General features: G+C 54.2%; 3 protein-coding genes across 3 annotated transcripts; 2 read left to right on the top strand and 1 right to left on the bottom strand.

Moving 5' to 3' along the window:
- Positions 1 to 485: 485 nt before the first annotated feature.
- Positions 486 to 1,933, top strand: BU26DRAFT_63064 (GNS1/SUR4 membrane protein). Its single transcript, XM_033836119.1, has 4 exons — positions 486 to 1,016; positions 1,068 to 1,137; positions 1,189 to 1,401; positions 1,454 to 1,933. The coding sequence occupies exons 1-4, from the start codon at positions 606 to 608 to the stop codon at positions 1,798 to 1,800; spliced, it is 1,041 nt and encodes a 346-aa protein (XP_033681142.1). The 5' UTR covers positions 486 to 605; the 3' UTR covers positions 1,801 to 1,933.
- A 636-nt stretch (positions 1,934 to 2,569) lies between these two features.
- Positions 2,570 to 14,803, top strand: BU26DRAFT_607394 (uncharacterized protein). Its single transcript, XM_033835748.1, has 4 exons — positions 2,570 to 2,924; positions 3,014 to 3,171; positions 3,228 to 13,742; positions 13,797 to 14,803. Exons 1-4 carry the CDS (start codon positions 2,867 to 2,869, stop codon positions 14,481 to 14,483), a joined length of 11,418 nt encoding a protein of 3,805 aa, XP_033681141.1. The 5' UTR covers positions 2,570 to 2,866; the 3' UTR covers positions 14,484 to 14,803.
- Positions 14,804 to 15,492: 689 nt separating this feature from the next.
- On the bottom strand, positions 15,493 to 17,002 carry BU26DRAFT_532786 (glycoside hydrolase family 28 protein; the record flags this gene model as incomplete). The annotated part of the gene is made up of 4 exons (XM_033831121.1): positions 15,493 to 15,855; positions 15,930 to 16,268; positions 16,326 to 16,558; positions 16,606 to 17,002. 4 exons carry the CDS (start codon positions 17,000 to 17,002, stop codon positions 15,493 to 15,495), a joined length of 1,332 nt encoding a protein of 443 aa, XP_033681140.1.
- Between the last annotated feature and the right edge of the window lie 711 nt (positions 17,003 to 17,713).

Below are 17,713 nucleotides of genomic sequence, written 5' to 3'. Positions count from 1 at the left end.
CTCGCGAATCAGGGCGGGGCTCAGATCTATTGAGATCTCTACTCGGTGTCACGAGCGTCAGGATGTGAGATGCACAGATTTCGCCTGTGAAAGGAGCTCGTCTTGGCACTGACGATACCACAGCAAGTCGGCGTGAACGTGCGGTTCAACTCGCGACGACTCCTGGATCAGGAAATTTGACTGCCGGCGGACCAATCAGACGCGCAGCGTAAGCCGCGGCCTGGCGTAAGTCTGAGGCTGGAGTTACGAGCAACGGCGCGGCCAATTTGTCTGCGTTGTGGGACGGGTCGCTCGGAAGACGAGCAATTCATTTCCGCACCCCTTTCCGGCTCGCTGGCAAGAAAAGCCTTGGAACCCCCGGCCATCCACCCCGACCGCACGAGCGAAGCTGCAGGCACGACTCTACCCAAGGTCGCTTCGTCGCTTCGTCGCTTCTTCGTCCTCCTCCCTCCTCCCTCCGCGCCTCTTTCTCGTCGCTCCTTAGGCCGCTGCTTCCGGCTCCTTTCTTTCGCTGTGTTCTACCTTCTGTTTACCAGGCTGCCGCGTCCCTCCTCTCTCCGCGCGAACCTCCCACGACGCCCAATTCCTCCGCACAACGGCACGTCATGTCGACCCCCGACTGGATCGAGCTCGGCGCGCCGACGCTGGATCGCCCCTTCGGTCTGCAGCTCTGGCCCATCTTCGAGAAGACGTTTGAATCCGCGATGGGGTACAAGCCGCAGGACTTCCGGTTCAAGCCGGGCGAGACTCCCATATCAACGCTGAAGTCGTGCAGCGCCGTCTTGATCTCGTACTATATCATAATCTTTGGGGGGAGGGAGCTGATGCGCGACCGGCAGCCCTTGCAGCTTAGCTTCCTGTTCAAGCTGCACAATTTCTACCTCACAGCGATCAGCGGCATTCTGCTCGCGCTGTTTGCGGAGCAGCTGATTCCCATGGTTTGGCGGCATGGCGTTTTCTTCGCGATTTGCGACCACAATGGGGGGTGGACGGATAAGATGGTGGTGCTGTATTATGTGGGTACACGCTCGGATGGCGTTAGAGAGAGAAGACGCTAATACGCGCAGCTCAATTACCTCACCAAGTTCCTCGAGCTGTTGGACACTTGCTTCCTGTTCTTGAAGAAGAAGCCGCTGAGTATGGAATGCCACTTTTTGTGAGATGCGACGAGCCTGCTAATATACGAAGCCTTCCTCCACACCTACCACCATGGTGCGACCGCTCTCCTCTGCTACACCCAGCTTATCGGCAGCACCGCCGTTTCGTGGGTCCCCATTACGCTGAACCTCTGCGTCCACGTCGTCATGTACTGGTACTACTTCCAGAGCGCGCGGGGCATCAAGATCTGGTGGAAGAAGTACATCACCATCATGCAGATTGTGCAATTTGTGCTTGATCTCGGTATGCCCCATTCTATACTCACAATGTCTCTTTCGCTAACCCGCCTCAACAGGCTTCGTCTACTTCGCCTCCTGGACCTACTTCACCTCGACCTACTGGCCCTGGCTCCCCAACGCGGGGAGATGCGCAGGCGAAGAATTCGCCGCCATCGCCGGCATCTGCATCCTCTCGTCGTACCTGCTGCTCTTCATCTCCTTCTATTTCGCCACGTACAAGAAGCCGGTGCCCAAGGGCCGCCGCAGGGCTACAAGCGCGCTGGTCGAGATGAAGGATGAGAAGGTGCCGACGGTTGGTGAAGCGCGACGTAGGCTGTCCCAGGGCGCGCATGCGCTTGCTAACGGGCATGCCACAGGCGCAGCTACACCGAATGGACGAGCGACGAGGAGCCGGAAGGCGTAAAGAGGTGGTTGAGGAGAAATGCGAGCGGTGAGGAAGAGGGCGGGGTCCGCGAGAGTGACGGGGTTACTGAGCCGGATGAAGCGCCAGCTCTGTGAAAGCCTCGGCCGGTCCGCACGGCCCCTTTTTAGTGCAGACCCAGCGGCATCCTTCGATCCTGCTGGAGAAGCGCGTTTTCTCGAAGCTCATGCCATGCATGAGCGAGTCAACGGGAGATACACTTTGGTGCTGAGCTCCCACACTCTATCACGAAACCCAGGAGGGCCGTTTTAGTATTTCCTTGTAATTATTATGCGTTTTGGGGTTGCTTCGTTTTCGGGTCCTCCATCACGAAATGTAGCATCACGGCGGCGTGGATAGACAGGTGTTGGTCTGTCTCGACGGGTACCGCTTTGAGCCATGCCTCGGGAGAGTAGGAATGAGAAGTAATGCATAATTACTGAGAAGCGAGTTGTTCTATGTCTTTTGGTCGGATCCCTGAGGTCTGGGCGGTCGAGTGCCTCTTGCAGAATTAGATGCCTGATATTTCCTCTAGAATTGAGGATGGATGGTTCCCGCAGTGGAAGCCTGAGGTAGATAAGTCGGGGTCGGCGAGGCGGCGGGGGCGTGAAGCCATTGGCTCGCTTGAAGGCGGTGAGGCGGTAATCTTACGGCTCAACCCCACATCAGCCAATAGCAGACTCGTTTGATTTCTTTACCTGCTGACATCATCTCTCGGGGTCTCTGCGACCGCGCTCCCCATCGAGCTTTCGCGACTCTGCACAGCATCAAGGTGGACGCGCCCACCACCTGCACCACCACCCCCGACCTCTATTCCCTAGCTAATGATTGTAATGTACACATGGGCTCTCTAGCCTGCGCCTTCCTTTCCACAATATAATTTCGCTCCTTTGGCGTCTGGATTCTACCAATTCACTGCGCCCGCCGAAGCTAGCCCACCGACCAATGCACTTTCCTTCGAGCACTCTCCCCACCCCACGCAGCTCGACACACTCTACCCCGGCGCGCGCAGCCCATAATAGGCTCTCGGGAACTTCACGCGCTGCGCACTGCTGCACACGGCACCGCCATGGCGGCCCACCATAACTTTGACGCTATGGCGTCGAAGCTGGACGACCCGAACTCAGGTACGGCGCTATACCTGCGCACCTTCGCGGCTTGGAGATGCGCTCGCATCCTGTGGCAGAGAGGGAGAGACTGACGTTTGTGATTTCAGATCTCAGAGTCAAGTCGACTCAGGCCATCGACATCCGGGACAACATCGAGAGCTACTGCCAAGGGCCGCAGTACAGCGCATTCTTGAACCACCTGGTCCCCGTGTTCCTCAAGATCCTCGATGGCAGCCCTGTCTTCATATCCACGTCCCCCGAACAGGTGAGCGGTATAATTGCGGCTTGCAGCGGGGCTCGCATGTCTAACTTTGCCCGCAGCGGATACGGAACTGCATCCTCGAGATCCTGCACCGCCTCCCCATGACACCCGTCGAAGCGGTCGAGCCACACGCGGCGAAGATTGTGGACAAGCTGATGAGCCTGGTCAAGATAGAAAACGAGGACAACGCGGTGCTGTGCATGAAGACTATCATGGACTTCCAGCGACACCAGACCAAGGCTCTTGCGGATTGCGTGCAACCGTTTCTGGACCTGATTCAAGAAATGTTCGAGACGATGGAGCAGGCAGTGCAGGATACCTTCGACAATGCGACCCCGGCGCCGACGACCCAGGGCGTTCCCTCCACGCCGAGCAACCACCAATACTCGCAGTCCCCGCGGCCTGGCTCCCCGGCGACGGCATTGACGTCAGGTTCCGCAGGCGATATTGGATCAGAGCATCAACAGACGCGCATGCTGCTCAAGGGGATGCAGTCGTTCAAGGTCCTAGCCGAGTGCCCCATCATCGTGGTCTCGCTCTTCCAGGCCTATCGGAATGTCGTGAACAAGAACGTAAAAGCTTTTGTTCCGCTGATCAAGAATGTGCTTTTACTGCAGGCAAAGCCCCAGGAGAAAGCACACCAGGAAGCCGAGGCGCAGGACAAGATCTTCACTGGAGTAAGCAAGGAAATTCGCAATCGCGCCGCGTTTGGCGATTTCATAACCGCTCAGGTCAAGACTATGAGTTTCCTGGCCTACCTGCTACGGGTATACGCGCAGCAACTGAACGATTTCCTACCGACCCTTCCGGACATCGTAGTGCGACTGCTAAAGGACTGCCCCCGGGAAAAGTCCGGCGCGAGGAAAGAGCTTTTGGTGGCTATCAGGCATATCATCAACTTCAACTTTCGCAAGATCTTCTTGAAGAAGATTGATGAGCTCCTGGATGAACGGACCCTGATCGGAGACGGCCTCACGGTGTATGAGACTATGCGGCCGTTGGCGTATAGTATGCTCGCTGATCTAATCCACCATCTCCGCGACTCTTTGAACAAAGAGCAAATACGGCGCACCGTTGAGGTCTATACGAAGAACCTCCACGACACCTTCCCCGGCACGAGCTTTCAAACTATGAGCGCAAAGCTCTTGTTGAACATGGCGGAATGCATAGCTAAGCTGGAGCCGAAGGAAGACGCGAGGTACTTCCTGATCATGATCCTGAACGCTATCGGGGACAAGTTCGCTGCAATGAATCGCCAGTATCACAACGCTGTGAAGCTCTCGGCACAATACAGTCATCCTTCGATCGATGCGGCTGAAGAGAACCACATGGCGGTACAAGAGCAACCACCGGATTGGGACGAAATCGATATCTTCAATGCCGCTCCCATCAAGACGTCGAATCCCCGGGATAGGAGCTCGGATCCCATTGCGGACAACAAATTCTTGTTCAAGAATCTTCTGCACGGCCTGAAGAATCTGTTCTACCAGCTCCGCGCTTGTAATCCTGCTAAGATCAAGGAGGAGATTGATGCGGCAAACGCCTCCGCTAACTGGCACGAAGTCTCCTTTGGGTATAACGCGGAGGAGGTGGAGGTTCTCATCAAGCTCTTCCGTGAAGGAGCCAAGGTCTTTCGCTATTACGGGACCGACAAGCCTACTGAGGCGCAGAGTTTGTCGCCCGGCGATCTTATGGCCAACCAGCATATGATGTCAAGCGGGAAGGAAGAGAAGGAACTGCTTGAGACATTTGCTACTGTATTCCACCACATCGACCCGGCCACTTTCCACGAGGTGTTTTCTTCGGAGATACCACATCTGTATGACATGATGTTCGAACACCCAGCGTTGCTCCATGTGCCGCAGTTCCTGCTTGCATCCGAAGCCACGTCGCCTAGCTTTGCCGGGATGCTGCTACAGTTCTTGATGGATCGAATCGAAGAAGTGGGCACCGCAGATGCCAAGAAATCGGCCATCCTACTGCGGCTCTTCAAGCTCTCCTTTATGGCCGTTACGCTATTCTCTGCGCAAAATGAGCAGGTGCTGTTGCCACACGTTAGCAAGATCATCACGAAGTCTATCCAGCTTTCCACAACGGCAGAGGAGCCGACAAATTATTTCCTGCTTCTGAGATCGCTTTTCCGAAGCATCGGCGGAGGACGATTTGAGCACCTCTACAAGGAGATTTTGCCTCTCTTGGAAATGCTCCTGGACGTCTTGAACAATCTGCTACTTACTGCGCGCAAGCCTGCTGAACGGGATCTCTTTGTTGAGTTATCTCTCACAGTCCCAGCGCGTCTGAGCAACCTCCTACCGCATCTGAGCTACCTCATGCGGCCGTTGGTTGTGGCGCTACGAGCTGGTTCCGACCTTGTAGGACAGGGGTTGCGCACTCTGGAGCTCTGTGTTGACAATCTGACCGCCGACTATCTGGATCCTATAATGGCGCCGGTGATAGATGAGCTTATGGCAGCTTTATGGGAGCATCTCCAGCCTCAGCCTTACAGCCATTTTCATGCCCACACTACGATGCGGATTCTGGGAAAGCTCGGTGGACGGAATCGCAAATTCATTACCGGTCCCCCTTCGCTGGAATACAAGCCATACGCCGACGACCAGTCTTCTGTGGATATCCGACTCATTGGCTCCACCAAGGATCGCGCATTTCCAGCAGTGATAGGCATTGAGACTGCGATTGCTAAGCTACACAATCCCCCGAAGAATGCGAAGGAGAAGAAATCCGACCCTTTCCACAAGCAGCAAGCCTTCCGGTTCATCACAGCTCATATCAAACTAATGGTCGGCTTCGACAACCTTCCCGACGACTTCGCGCAGCTTGTGCGTCTCCAAGCCAACGACCTATTCAATAAGAAGACAGACGCCGGATCGGATCTGTTGGCACAGTCTGAGCGGGAGAGGTCCATCGTCAAAAAGGGTGTCGAGCAAGAGACTCTGAAGAAGCTGCTGAAGGCGTGTATATTCGCGGTCTCCATTCCTGAACTCAAGGCGGACTCTGAAGCCCTCGTAACGAACCTTGCAAAACACTTCACTCTGTTGGAGCTGGGCAGTCATTTCGCGCATTTCAAACATCGGAATAAACCGTTCGACGTTCACTCCGGAGAAGGTCCAGTCACGATTGAAAGCGATGTTTTCTCAGAAGCCATTGGGGATTCACTCGCGTCGGATCACATAGCAGTACGCGAAGCAGCGGAGCAGGCCGTCATGACGATGCGCGACACTGCAAAAGCGATCTTCGGAAGCCAGGAGAAGCTTGATAAGTTCCCGTTGTTTGATGAGCTTTCCAGGACCTTCTGCCACAACTGCCATGCCGATGATTGGTTTATGAAGTCTGGTGGAACGCGCGGTATCGAAATCATCATAAAAAAGCTGGGCCTGGGCGACCTTTGGATGAATGCTCGGCATTTTGAGCTCATCCGGGCGTTGAACTTCGTTATGAAGGATATGCCGACAGATCTCGATTCGAAGACGCGCATCCAGGCGGAAGGCCTTCTGGAAGACTTGCTCCGACGCTGCTACAAGAAGACGACAAAGGAAGAGTTCGAGAAACAGAGTAACATGCTTCTGAGGCTGTGTGGGCAATTGGTCGGCGACTTGTCGCACATGAACAAGAACGTGCGAGAAGCTACGCAGAAGGCTTTCCACATCCTCTCCGAGGTTACGGGCCTCGCTGTCCACGAGCTCATTATGCCTGTCAAGGACAGGTTGGTGATACCGATTTGGACGAAGCCCCTCCGAGCATTACCGTTCAGTATCCAGATAGCCTACATCGACGCCATCACCTTCTGCTTGAAGCTCAAGAACAACATTCTTGAATTCAATGACCAGCTCAACAGGCTTCTGATGGAGTCGTTGGCTTTAGCTGACGCAGAAGACGAAGGTCTCGCGACGAAGCCTTTCGAACAACGGAATGCGGAACACATCGTGAATTTGCGGGTAGCTTGTATCCGGCTTCTCTCCACTGCGCAGAGCTTCCCCGAATTCAGCACAACGCCGCCTAATCAGCCCTTCCTCAGGATCATTGCAGTGTTCTTTAAGTGCCTCTACTCCAAATCCCCGGAGGTCATCGAAGCAGCCAATCTTGGCTTGTCTGGCGTCATCTCGGCTACCAACAAACTGCCGAAAGACGTCCTCCAGAGCGGACTCCGGCCGATCCTAGTAAACCTCCAGGACCCGCGGAAGCTTTCTGTTGAAAACCTTGACGGTCTGGCTCGCCTTCTCAAGCTTCTAACAAACTATTTCAAGGTGGAGATAGGAACTCGTCTCTTAGATCACTTGAAGAACATTGCGGATCCTGTCAGCCTGCAGAAGATCTCCTTCACCATGGTTGAGCAGAACCCGAAGATGAAGATAGTCACTGGTATCTTCAACATTTTCCACCTTCTGCCGCCCGCCGCCTCCACATTCCTCAAGCAGATCATTGAAAAGGTGATTGAGCTCGAAATCGCCCTTCGACGCACGCATTGTAGTCCTTTTCGCGAGCCTCTCATCAAGTATCTCTGCATGTATCCTAGGGATGCGTGGGATCACTTCTTGCCGAACCTGAAGGATCAGACTCAAGGTCGTTTCTTCGCACAGCTGCTCGAGAACAAAGAGAGTAGTGCCCTGCGGAAGGAAGTCATGGACGATGTCCCCAAGTTCTTGGGATCTTTCGAGTTCGAAGGCTCGGACAAGGAGAAGTGCCAGGCTCAGCTCAATGCTATCCATATTGCGTACGCCATGAGCCAGTTCGACGAGAGCAGCAAGTGGCTGGTTGATCATGAGAACCTACGCAAAGCTCTTTTCGAGGCTGCCAAGTCGCTGGAGAAGAAGCTCCGACAAAACTCGATCGATGCCGAGATGCGCCTCGCCACCGAGCAAGCTGGTGACCAGATTATGACCGTTTTCACGGCGTACCTCAAGCATGCGCCGAACAATCTGGACTTCTTCTTCGAGCTTATAGATGCTGTCACTTCGGAGGAGTTGAAACAGTCCACGCGATTGTTTAATTTCATCTACGAGCACATGATCTGCAGCGAATCGGTTGACTATTGGAAGACCCTGGTCCACAAGTGTATCGATCTGTACACTGGGCGCAACTCCTCGCAAAAGACGAAGACCTTCATCTTCAGGAACATCGTCAACCCCATCTTCGCGATGGATGTCAAGCGCAACTGGGAGCACTTGTTCGGTCAGGCCAGAGGCACGAAGCTAATGGATCGCGGCATGACGGAAACAATCCATAACCGGTTGTGGAAACCACAGGCTTTGACCGATACCTCAGAGGAGACCGCTCAGCTCGGTGTTGACCACTCCAGGATGGAGTTGCTCCAGTTGACGACGCTCCTTCTCAAGCACTACTCTGGTATGATCCAGGACGCGCGTAAGGATGTTATCAAGTTCGCGTGGAATTATATCAGGCTCGAGGACATCATCAATAAGTACGCGGCGTACGTCCTCATCGCCTTCTTCATTGCCGTGTTTGACACGCCTATGAAGATTGCCATCCAGGTCTATCAGACGCTTCTGAGAGCCCACCAGAACGAGGGTAAGTCGCTCGTCATGCAAGCCCTCGAACTCCTGGCTCCTGTGTTAAAGAAACGGATGGGAGGAGGCGACTCCAAGATGGCCATTCCCCGGTGGGCACAGATCCCTCGCAAAATCCTATCCGAGGAGAGCTCGAACTTGCAGCAGCTTATGAGCATCTTCAACTTTTTGGTGCGCCATCCAGACCTGTTCTACGAAGCCCGGGAGCAACTGTCTTCGATCATCATTACGGCCCTCTCTAAGATCGCTCAACCGCCGAATCCCTCAACCGAGGCCAAGAAACTTGCGTTAAACCTCATCGGTCTCATCAGAAAATGGGAAGAGCGAGCTGCTAGCGAGTCTGGCTCTGCGAGCGATCGAGCTTCGCAATCGCCACAAGCGGTCAAAAGGAGGGCGGATGGCTCCATCGTCCCTCCTGGACCTCTCTCAAAGGGTTTCGTCGCTTCGCTGAACATTCGAATGATGCTCATCAAGTACCTCATTACATTCATTGCCTACCTTCCCGAGCGGTATCCCGTTGCGACTCCGAAACCCAAAGACGCCCAAGTTTCCAATGCAAATGCGACACAGCCGGAGATCTGCCGAAAAGCTGTGCAGCTCCTCCACGATCTCCTTTCTCCGCGACTATGGAGCGACCTGGATCTTGACTTTCTGCTTACAAAGAAAATTGAGGAGATCCTCGTTGCTGAGATGAAGCAAGAGGAAAAGGCCGAAGCTTTCACTACGCGAATGATCAACACCCTACAGATCGTCAAGGTCATCGTCAATGTGAAGCCGGGTGAGTGGGTACTTCAACGCATGCAGCAGTTCCAAAAGATCCTGGAGAAGCCTATTCGTTCCGATATCGCGGACGTCCAAGCGAGTCTCCACGCCGCGGACGAGAACGAGGACGGCACGTCAAAGCTACAGCCTACCCTGAAGCGCATCCTAGAAGTCATGCCTGAGCCGGTCACGGATGAAGAGGGTAACACTGAAGAGACGCCATCCACCGAATTCATCAACTTCCTTGGGGCAGTGGCTACAGAGGCACTCTCAAATGGCTCGTATGTTTGCGCCATCAACATCCTTTGGACCGTCTGCCAGAAGCGGCCCGAGGAGATCGATCAACACATCCCGCAGCTCATGAAGGCTTTCCAGGGCAAGATGGCCAAGGACCATCTCGCGGCTCACAGTGGCGTGCCTGGCCAGCCGGGTGTCCCTCCTAGCATGCGTCCTGAGGGTGCCAACCCTCCGACCGCTCCTAGCGAAATCGAGCTCCAGACCGACTTGGTGCTCAAAGTGATCGATATCCTCGCGGCACGCATGAACGAACTTGGAGAGAACCGTCGTCCCTATCTGAGCGTTCTCGCCTCACTAGTCGAACGATCCCAGAGCAACACGGTCTGTAACAAAGTCCTCGATCTAGTGGAGGAGTGGATATTCCACTCCACAGAGCCCGTGCCCACGCTCAAAGAGAAGACCGCTGTACTGAGTAAGATGCTGTTATTTGAGCATCGGCCAGATTCGTCACTCCTCAATAGGTTCCTTGACCTCGTCATTCGGATCTACGAGGACCCGAAGATAACGCGATCGGAACTCACCGTACGGATGGAGCATGCCTTCCTCATCGGCACCAGGGCTGTCGATGTTGAGATGCGCCACCGTTATATGACGATTTTTGACAAGAGCTTGAGTCGCACGGCAGCCAGTCGGCTGAGCTATGTTCTGGCTTCGCAGAATTGGGATACCCTTGCCGATACCTATTGGTTGAGCCAGGTCATCCACTTAATGTTTGGATCCATCGAAATGAACACGCCTGCGCAGCTGCACCCGGAAGACTTCAAGCTCATGCAGGCAAGCAACATATTCGGCACCTATAACAAGGATCCCCGGATTGCTGATGTCATGGTCGACGATGAGCTGGAGAATCTGATCAGTGGCCACCGCCGCTTTTGCAGCCAGCTGGGCGACGTCAAGATCAAGGATATTCTCGAGCCTCTTGGCAATCTGCAGCACACCGACAACAACCTTGCCCACGATATATGGGTTGCATTCTTCCCGTTGGCCTGGACTGCACTGACCAAGGACGACCAGAGCGACCTCGAGAAGGGTATCGCGGCTCTGCTAACGAAGGACTATCACTCCCGCCAGATTGATAAGCGACCCAACTGTGTCGCGAGCATGCTTGACGCTATCGTGCATGCTCGGCCGCGAGTGAAATTCCCGCCGCACATCATGAAGTACCTGGCTCGTACTTATAATGCCTGGTATACGGGAGCTGTCTACATGGAAGACTCTGCGATCGCGCCACTCATCGATACCGAGAAGCTGAGAGAGAGCAACCTTGATGCTTTATTAGAGATTTATACCGGCTTGCAAGAAGACGATCTGTTCTACGGCACTTGGCGACGGCGCTGCCAATTCATCGAGACCAATACTGCTCTGTCATATGAGCAGATCGGCATCTGGGACAAGGCACAGCAGATGTACGAAGCAGCCCAGATCAAGGCTCGAACCTCCGTTCTACCTTTCTCCACGGGAGAATACATGCTATGGGAAGACCATTGGGTCATCTGCGCTCAGAAGCTGCAGCAATGGGAGGTCTTGAGTGACTTCGCCAAACATGAGAATTTCAACGACCTCTACCTGGAAGCAACATGGCGCCACTTTGAAGCGTGGCAAAATGCGGAACAACGTGAACAACTCGACGCGACTATCAAGGCTGTCAGCGATGCTCCCACTCCCCGACGCGTGTTCTTCCAGACGTTTATGTCTCTGCTCAAACTCCACGCGAAATTGGAGTCCCAGCCGGAGTTCCACAGGCTATGCGACGAGTCCATCCAATTATCCATCCGGAAGTGGCATCAACTGCCGCGGCGCATCACTCAGGCTCATATTCCGCTACTGCAACACTTCCAGCAGCTAGTGGAGTTGCATGATGCTAGTGTCATCTGCCAGAGCCTTGCGCAGACAACACAGAGCAACCTCGATCATAAGTCTCAGGAGCTTAAGCTTTTGCTGAGCACCTGGCGAGATCGCTTGCCTAACTTCTGGGACGACATCAACGCCTGGCAAGACCTGGTTACCTGGCGTCAGCACATCTTCCATCTGATCAACGGCGTCTACCTGCAGCTTCTCCCACCCAACCCGAACAATCCCAGCGGCAACTCCTTCGCATACCGCGGCTATCACGAGACCGCGTGGATCATCAATCGTTTCGCCCATGTTGCTCGGAAACACAATCTTCCTGACGTGTGTATCCAGCAGCTGAGTCGCATCTACACTCTCCCAAACATTGAGATTCAAGAAGCGTTCCTCAAGCTGCGCGAACAGGCCAAGTGCCATTACCAGAACCGAGCGGAGCTCAACAACGGCTTGGATGTGATCAACAACACCAATCTTAACTACTTTGGTGCCCAGCAGAAGGCGGAGTTCTATACGTTGAAGGGCATGTTTCTTGCGAAGCTCGGGCAAAAGAATGAGGCCAACGACGCGTTCGGCACTGCGATGATCTTCGACATCAAGCTCCCCAAGGCCTGGGCAGAATGGGGTCGGTACAATGATGCACTCTTCAAAGAGGATCCGTCGACTCTGGACAAGGCAGAGGCTGCTCTCAGCTGCTACCTTGAGGCTGCGAGCGGGTATAAGAACGCGAAGTCTAGGAAGCTTCTCGGGCGTGTGCTTTGGCTGCTCAGCTTGGATAATCCCGAGCGCCGGTTAGCTGAGAAGTTCGAAGAGTTCAAGGGCGACACGCCGGCCTGGTATTGGATCACGTACATCCCACAACTTCTCAATAGCTTGTCTCGTCCGGAAGCACCGATTGCACGACAGATTCTCGGAAAGCTCGCCAAAACGTATCCTCAGGCGCTGTACTGCCACCTGCGGACAACGAGGGAGGACATGGCACTTCTCAAGAAGAACCACGACGCAAAAGAAGCGAAGGAGAAGGCGGCTCGGGCGAAACAACAGCAAGCCCAAAGCTCCCCAGCACAGAAGCAGGGTTCTCCCGAGCGGCCTGGCTCAAGCGGCAATCGACCGACATCCGCGAGCAGCGAGGCTAAGCCTGCTGCAAATGGTACTCCAAATGGCACAATTAAAACCGAAGGCCAGCAGCAAGGCACTCCGAACGGCACGGCAACAGAAACCCCGCCGGCCCCAAAGAGGCCATGGGACCACGTCGAGGAGATATCAGCTATCCTCAAGACTGCCTTTCCCTTGTTGGCCCTCTCCATGGAGACTATGCTCGACCAGATCCAGAAGAACTTCAAGTGCCCGCCCGACGAAGACGCCTACAGGCTCATCGTCGCTCTCCTCAACGACGGCCTGTCTTACGTTGGTCGCTCGCCCAACTTATATGCGCAAGAGATCCGGCTGCCAGCATCAACAGAGGCTAACATTACCCGTTTTGCCGAGTCAGTGCTGCCGCCGCATATCCGCAAGGCTTTCGAACATGACTTCGTACAGCACAAGCCAACCATGTACGAGTACATTCAGAAGCTTCGCGTCTGGAGAAATCGCTTTGAAGAGCGACTGGATCGGAGGAAGCTTACCGTACCTCTCGAAAACTTCACGCACCAACTTAGCGAGTTTAGGTACCTCAAATTCGACGACGTGGAAGTACCCGGCCAGTATCTGCAGCATCGCGACAAGAACTCTGACTTTGTACGCATCGAGCGCTTCCTGCCTGATGTGGACCTGGTTCGCGGCATTGGCATTTGTCATCGTCGGCTCAAGATTCGGGGTCACGATGGAAGCATTCATCCTTTCGCGATCCAGTTCCCTGCTGCACGAAGCTCGAGGCGGGAAGAACGAATCCTTCAGCTCTTCAGGATCTTCAATGGTATCCTGGCCAAGCGCAAGGAGAGTCGTAGGAGGAACCTCCAGTTCCATCTCCCGCTCATGGTTCCCATTACGCCTAGCGTACGCATGGTCCAGGATGATGCTTCGTACATCAACATGCAGGGCATCTTCGAGGACTATTGCCGGAGAAACGGTATCAACAAGGACGAGCCTGTACTCTTCAGCATCGAGAAGCTCCGGGCGCTCCAACCGGTAAGCCCATCGCCCGAAACCACGCCAAGCATGTCGACCACTAACACCCATAAGCAGAAGAACATCGACCACGCTAACAGCATCCGCCTCGAAACCTTCGCCGCCGTCCAAGAAAAATACGTCCCCCCCACCGTCCTCCTTGATTACTTCCGCTCCACCTACCCCGCCTTCGCCGATTTCTGGCTCTTCCGCCGCACGTTTTCCTACCAGCTCGCGGCTCTCACTTTCATGACGTACGTCATGCATATGAACACGCGCTACCCGCACAAAATCTCCATCTCACGTGGCTCCGGCCGCGTCTGGGGCAGCGAACTCATTCCGTCCATGGCAGTCGGGAAGCCCATCCTGCACAACAACGAGCCCGTGCCCTTCCGCCTCACGCCCAACATGCAAACCCTCATGGGTCCGTTATCCCTCGAAGGCATATTCGCTCCAGCGGTCATGACAGTAGCGCGATGCCTCATCGAGCCCGAAGGCGATCTGGAATCTCAGCTTGCTATCTTCATGCGCGACGAGATGAACCATTGGTTTACGAGCCAGCATAAGCAGTTGAGCGCAGAGACGTTGAGAGAGAGCGTGCAGCAGAATAGCGAGTTGGTGGTGAAAAGGGCGACGAGCATTGGGAGTCTGCCGGGAGGCGCGAACTTGCCGGCGAATCAGACGATGGTAGATCTTGTGGCGGTGGCGGTGCATCCGCAGAAGTTGAGCCAGACGGATCCGCTGTGGATGGCGTACCTGTAGAGCTGGTGGCCGTTAGGCGGGAAAGGAATGTGCGACGGGTACTGGATTAGGATGTCATTTGGGTGATTTTGGATTATCTATTTTGGGTATGGCGTTTCGGTGTGTCTTGGTCCTAAGGATATCTCATGTTCCTTAGGGATGAATGGCGAGGCCCCGGCGCATATATTCGTTCTGGGAAAAAGGATCAGTGAGTGTAGGATTTCGACATTACTTTCTGTGTTCATGTGTATGGTATAGCATTCGTCAGGTTGGAGAATGGTCAAGTAAGGCACAGGACGCCTTCTTTTCGTGGTAGTAGATAGCTTTTTGTTCAAATCGCTCGAAAATTGTTCTTAATCTTCATCCCTGCGGTGTCATTACTGCTTAGCTAACTTCCTGCATACCTGCATTCATTGACGTCAGCGGTTTAAAGGAAAAGAGTGTGTGAACGCTGGCTAGGGCAGAACAGTGTAGCTTATGTACTGTACGCAAATACACCTAACTCAACTAATCCTAACGTCTCAAGCTAAATCCCTTACACTCCAAACGTTGAACGGTCGTGTTGATTTTAAAAATAGAGAAAGGTCGTCCAGTATATTGCTGACTTTCACTGACATAAACAACCTCGCATAGGCATTCGCGTATGACAGAGGATCATTCCCTTGGACGTTGATGTATGGGCGCGTGCATATTCTTCTTTCCGGTGGTGGGTACACAGTCGATTCAAGGACTGATTTTTCCTTCGGCAAGGACCATACTGGACCAAGCCAACGGAGGCGGGACATTGAAGAAGTCGGGAAGGGTGCACGCCCAGATGTACATACAGTACATGCCAGCTCCCACGCGCATGAGGGGGAACGATAGCTCAGAAAAATGAATAATTCGTTTTAAAGGGTCCAGATCCCTTGCGAAGCTTGGGGGTAAAATAATATATACACAATTTGTCGCAGATTTATATACAATGAAGACTCCACGACGACGCAACGGCCTTGCTTCCCCGTTCTCGCATCACAACACGCTGTGCCGCTCCCTACGACCCAGCGACCTTGCTATGCGGCGCCGCCCCCGGATAGTAACTCGCCGGCAGCGTGGGAATCGGAATGCTGATTGTGGTGCCAAACGCGGTTTTAAGGTCGGCTGACATGCTGGCCGCAGAATATCCGGTTGGGGCGGCGCTCTGCGTGCTCGTCGTCGCAGCATACGAGCTCCCTGTACCCTTCTTCAAGCAGAAGCCCGTGCCGTAGGCCGACCGGCACGAGTACCATTGCTTGCTGCCGGATTCCGTCCACATTGCGAAATCGGAGATGGTGATATCGGTGCAGGGGGCGTCGTCTGCACAGACGACTTTTATGGGGCCGCGTGAGGCGCCGTTGGATTCGGTGCCTTTCCAGTTCTGTGCCTTGTCATTAGCCTAGCGGTCTCGTGATTCAAATAGGATCAGGGAGCGGAGGAGAGGGAGTAGCGTGCCTTGAACGTGAGATTGGTCAACTTGACACCACTGCCGTCGACAGCACTCATACTGGACCAGTACTGGTCGACGTCGAGCGAATATGCGTTTCCATGGCCGATGAAGTTCTCGAAGACCACGTCCTCGACGTATCCGCTGCCGCCGTTGGACTTTATCATCATCATCTGGTTGGAGCTCCACGTGTATACATTCTTATACACGATGTTGGAAATAGCGGTATTGGCGCCGAGGGAGCCCAGCGCGCAGCCGCCGCTCCAGTTACAGTAAATGTTCTCGATAAGGATGTTTTTGGCGGGGCTCTTGACTGTTACGCATTCGTCTTTGTTGGTTACCATAACCTGTGCGTCGGATTAGCGATTAAACGGGGTGGATGCGAGAGAGAAAGGTGGGCTAACGTCGTGTATCCACATGTTTGTGCTCCATACGTCGATGCCGTCGAGGCCACCCCAGTCCCCGCCCCGGATCGCCATGTTGTACACCTCGCCGTTGGTGCAGGTATCCATAGAGAAATGGAACGCAGGGGCATCGACGAGGGCGAGATCATGGACGGAGAAATCAGTGACTTTGTACAGGCGCAGGTTGCGTGCGCCGGAGCGGCTTCCTTGAGCGTGGATCTGGTAGCCGTTACCTAGAAGATTATTAGCACCCGCGTATCCTGAATGGTGGTTTACTTACCTTGCACGGCGCCCTTGCCGGTACTGCTGTGCATCTCGAAGTCCTGCGTATCGCGGATCATAATCATGTTCCCGCCCGCGCTGCCAGTACGATAGATCACACCATCGAGCTGAAGAGCGACGGCCTTGCCGTTCTTGAGAGTGACCCAAGTGGACATCGCGTAGTCGCCTGCCGGGATCACGACAGTACCGCCAGTCTGGCACGCAGCCCAAGCGGATGCTAGTGGGGGCCCAATGTCAGTGGTCTTGTCGGCCTTGGCTCCATAGTTCAAGACGTTGCAGGTCTTGGAAGCCTTTGATGAGGTGCTTGTCAAAGGGCCGACGTGTCCAGAGAGTTGGCCAACCACAAGGATGGGCAAGAGCGCGAGAGCTCCAAAGAAGAGAGTTGAAGCACGCATGGTTTGAAGAATGTAGCTGCGTCGCAGAAAGGAATGAGAGAGGATACAATCGAATGGAAAACGAATGACTAGCCGGCTATACCGGGACTGAATATAGAGAAGGTGAAGAGCGGAGGAAATCTGCTGCCTATATGAACCTCCACAACCGTACACCAAACGCGGAATACCTTCAATATATCTCTCTCTCATAGCGCAGGGACGTGGGGTGGGAAACGGCTCCTGTTCATCTCGGCGGCTATGACGCTTGAGCAGATGCTTCTCTAGGAACGAATTAGCCGTTTCACGATTGGTTCTGGAACCAATAGCGACTACCAAACAAACACCGCTTGTCCAAATTCGGGGGGCCATGATCAGGTAAATGACGGGGTTACGCCATCGGAGAAATTTTGGCAGCGGAGAGGTCGGAAAGTGGAAACGTGTTTTATTATGCATTGGAGGAGGATCGGCACCAGGGTGTGCCGCCAAGATAAATTGCCGGAGCGAGCGAAAATCTTAGGCTGCAATAATTTTTGTGGGGTAGATCTGATCGTATATCGCGTGTGCGAGGAGCTTCCGGCGGGCTAATCCGATAGCCGGAGTCGATACGGGCCCTTGAAGTTCGTGGGCGGAGTTGCCAAGTGGGAGTTCAGGGTTTTATTTTCGGAAATGGTACGATAATAAGATAGCCCTGCTAACGCCCTAGTCATGGGTGACAACAAGCCCTTTGGCATC

Source organism: Trematosphaeria pertusa (assembly GCF_010094035.1).
Source record: "Trematosphaeria pertusa strain CBS 122368 unplaced genomic scaffold BU26scaffold_11, whole genome shotgun sequence".
NCBI classification, from domain to species: domain Eukaryota; kingdom Fungi; phylum Ascomycota; class Dothideomycetes; order Pleosporales; family Trematosphaeriaceae; genus Trematosphaeria; species Trematosphaeria pertusa.
This window is presented reverse-complemented; position numbering and strand designations above follow the sequence as displayed.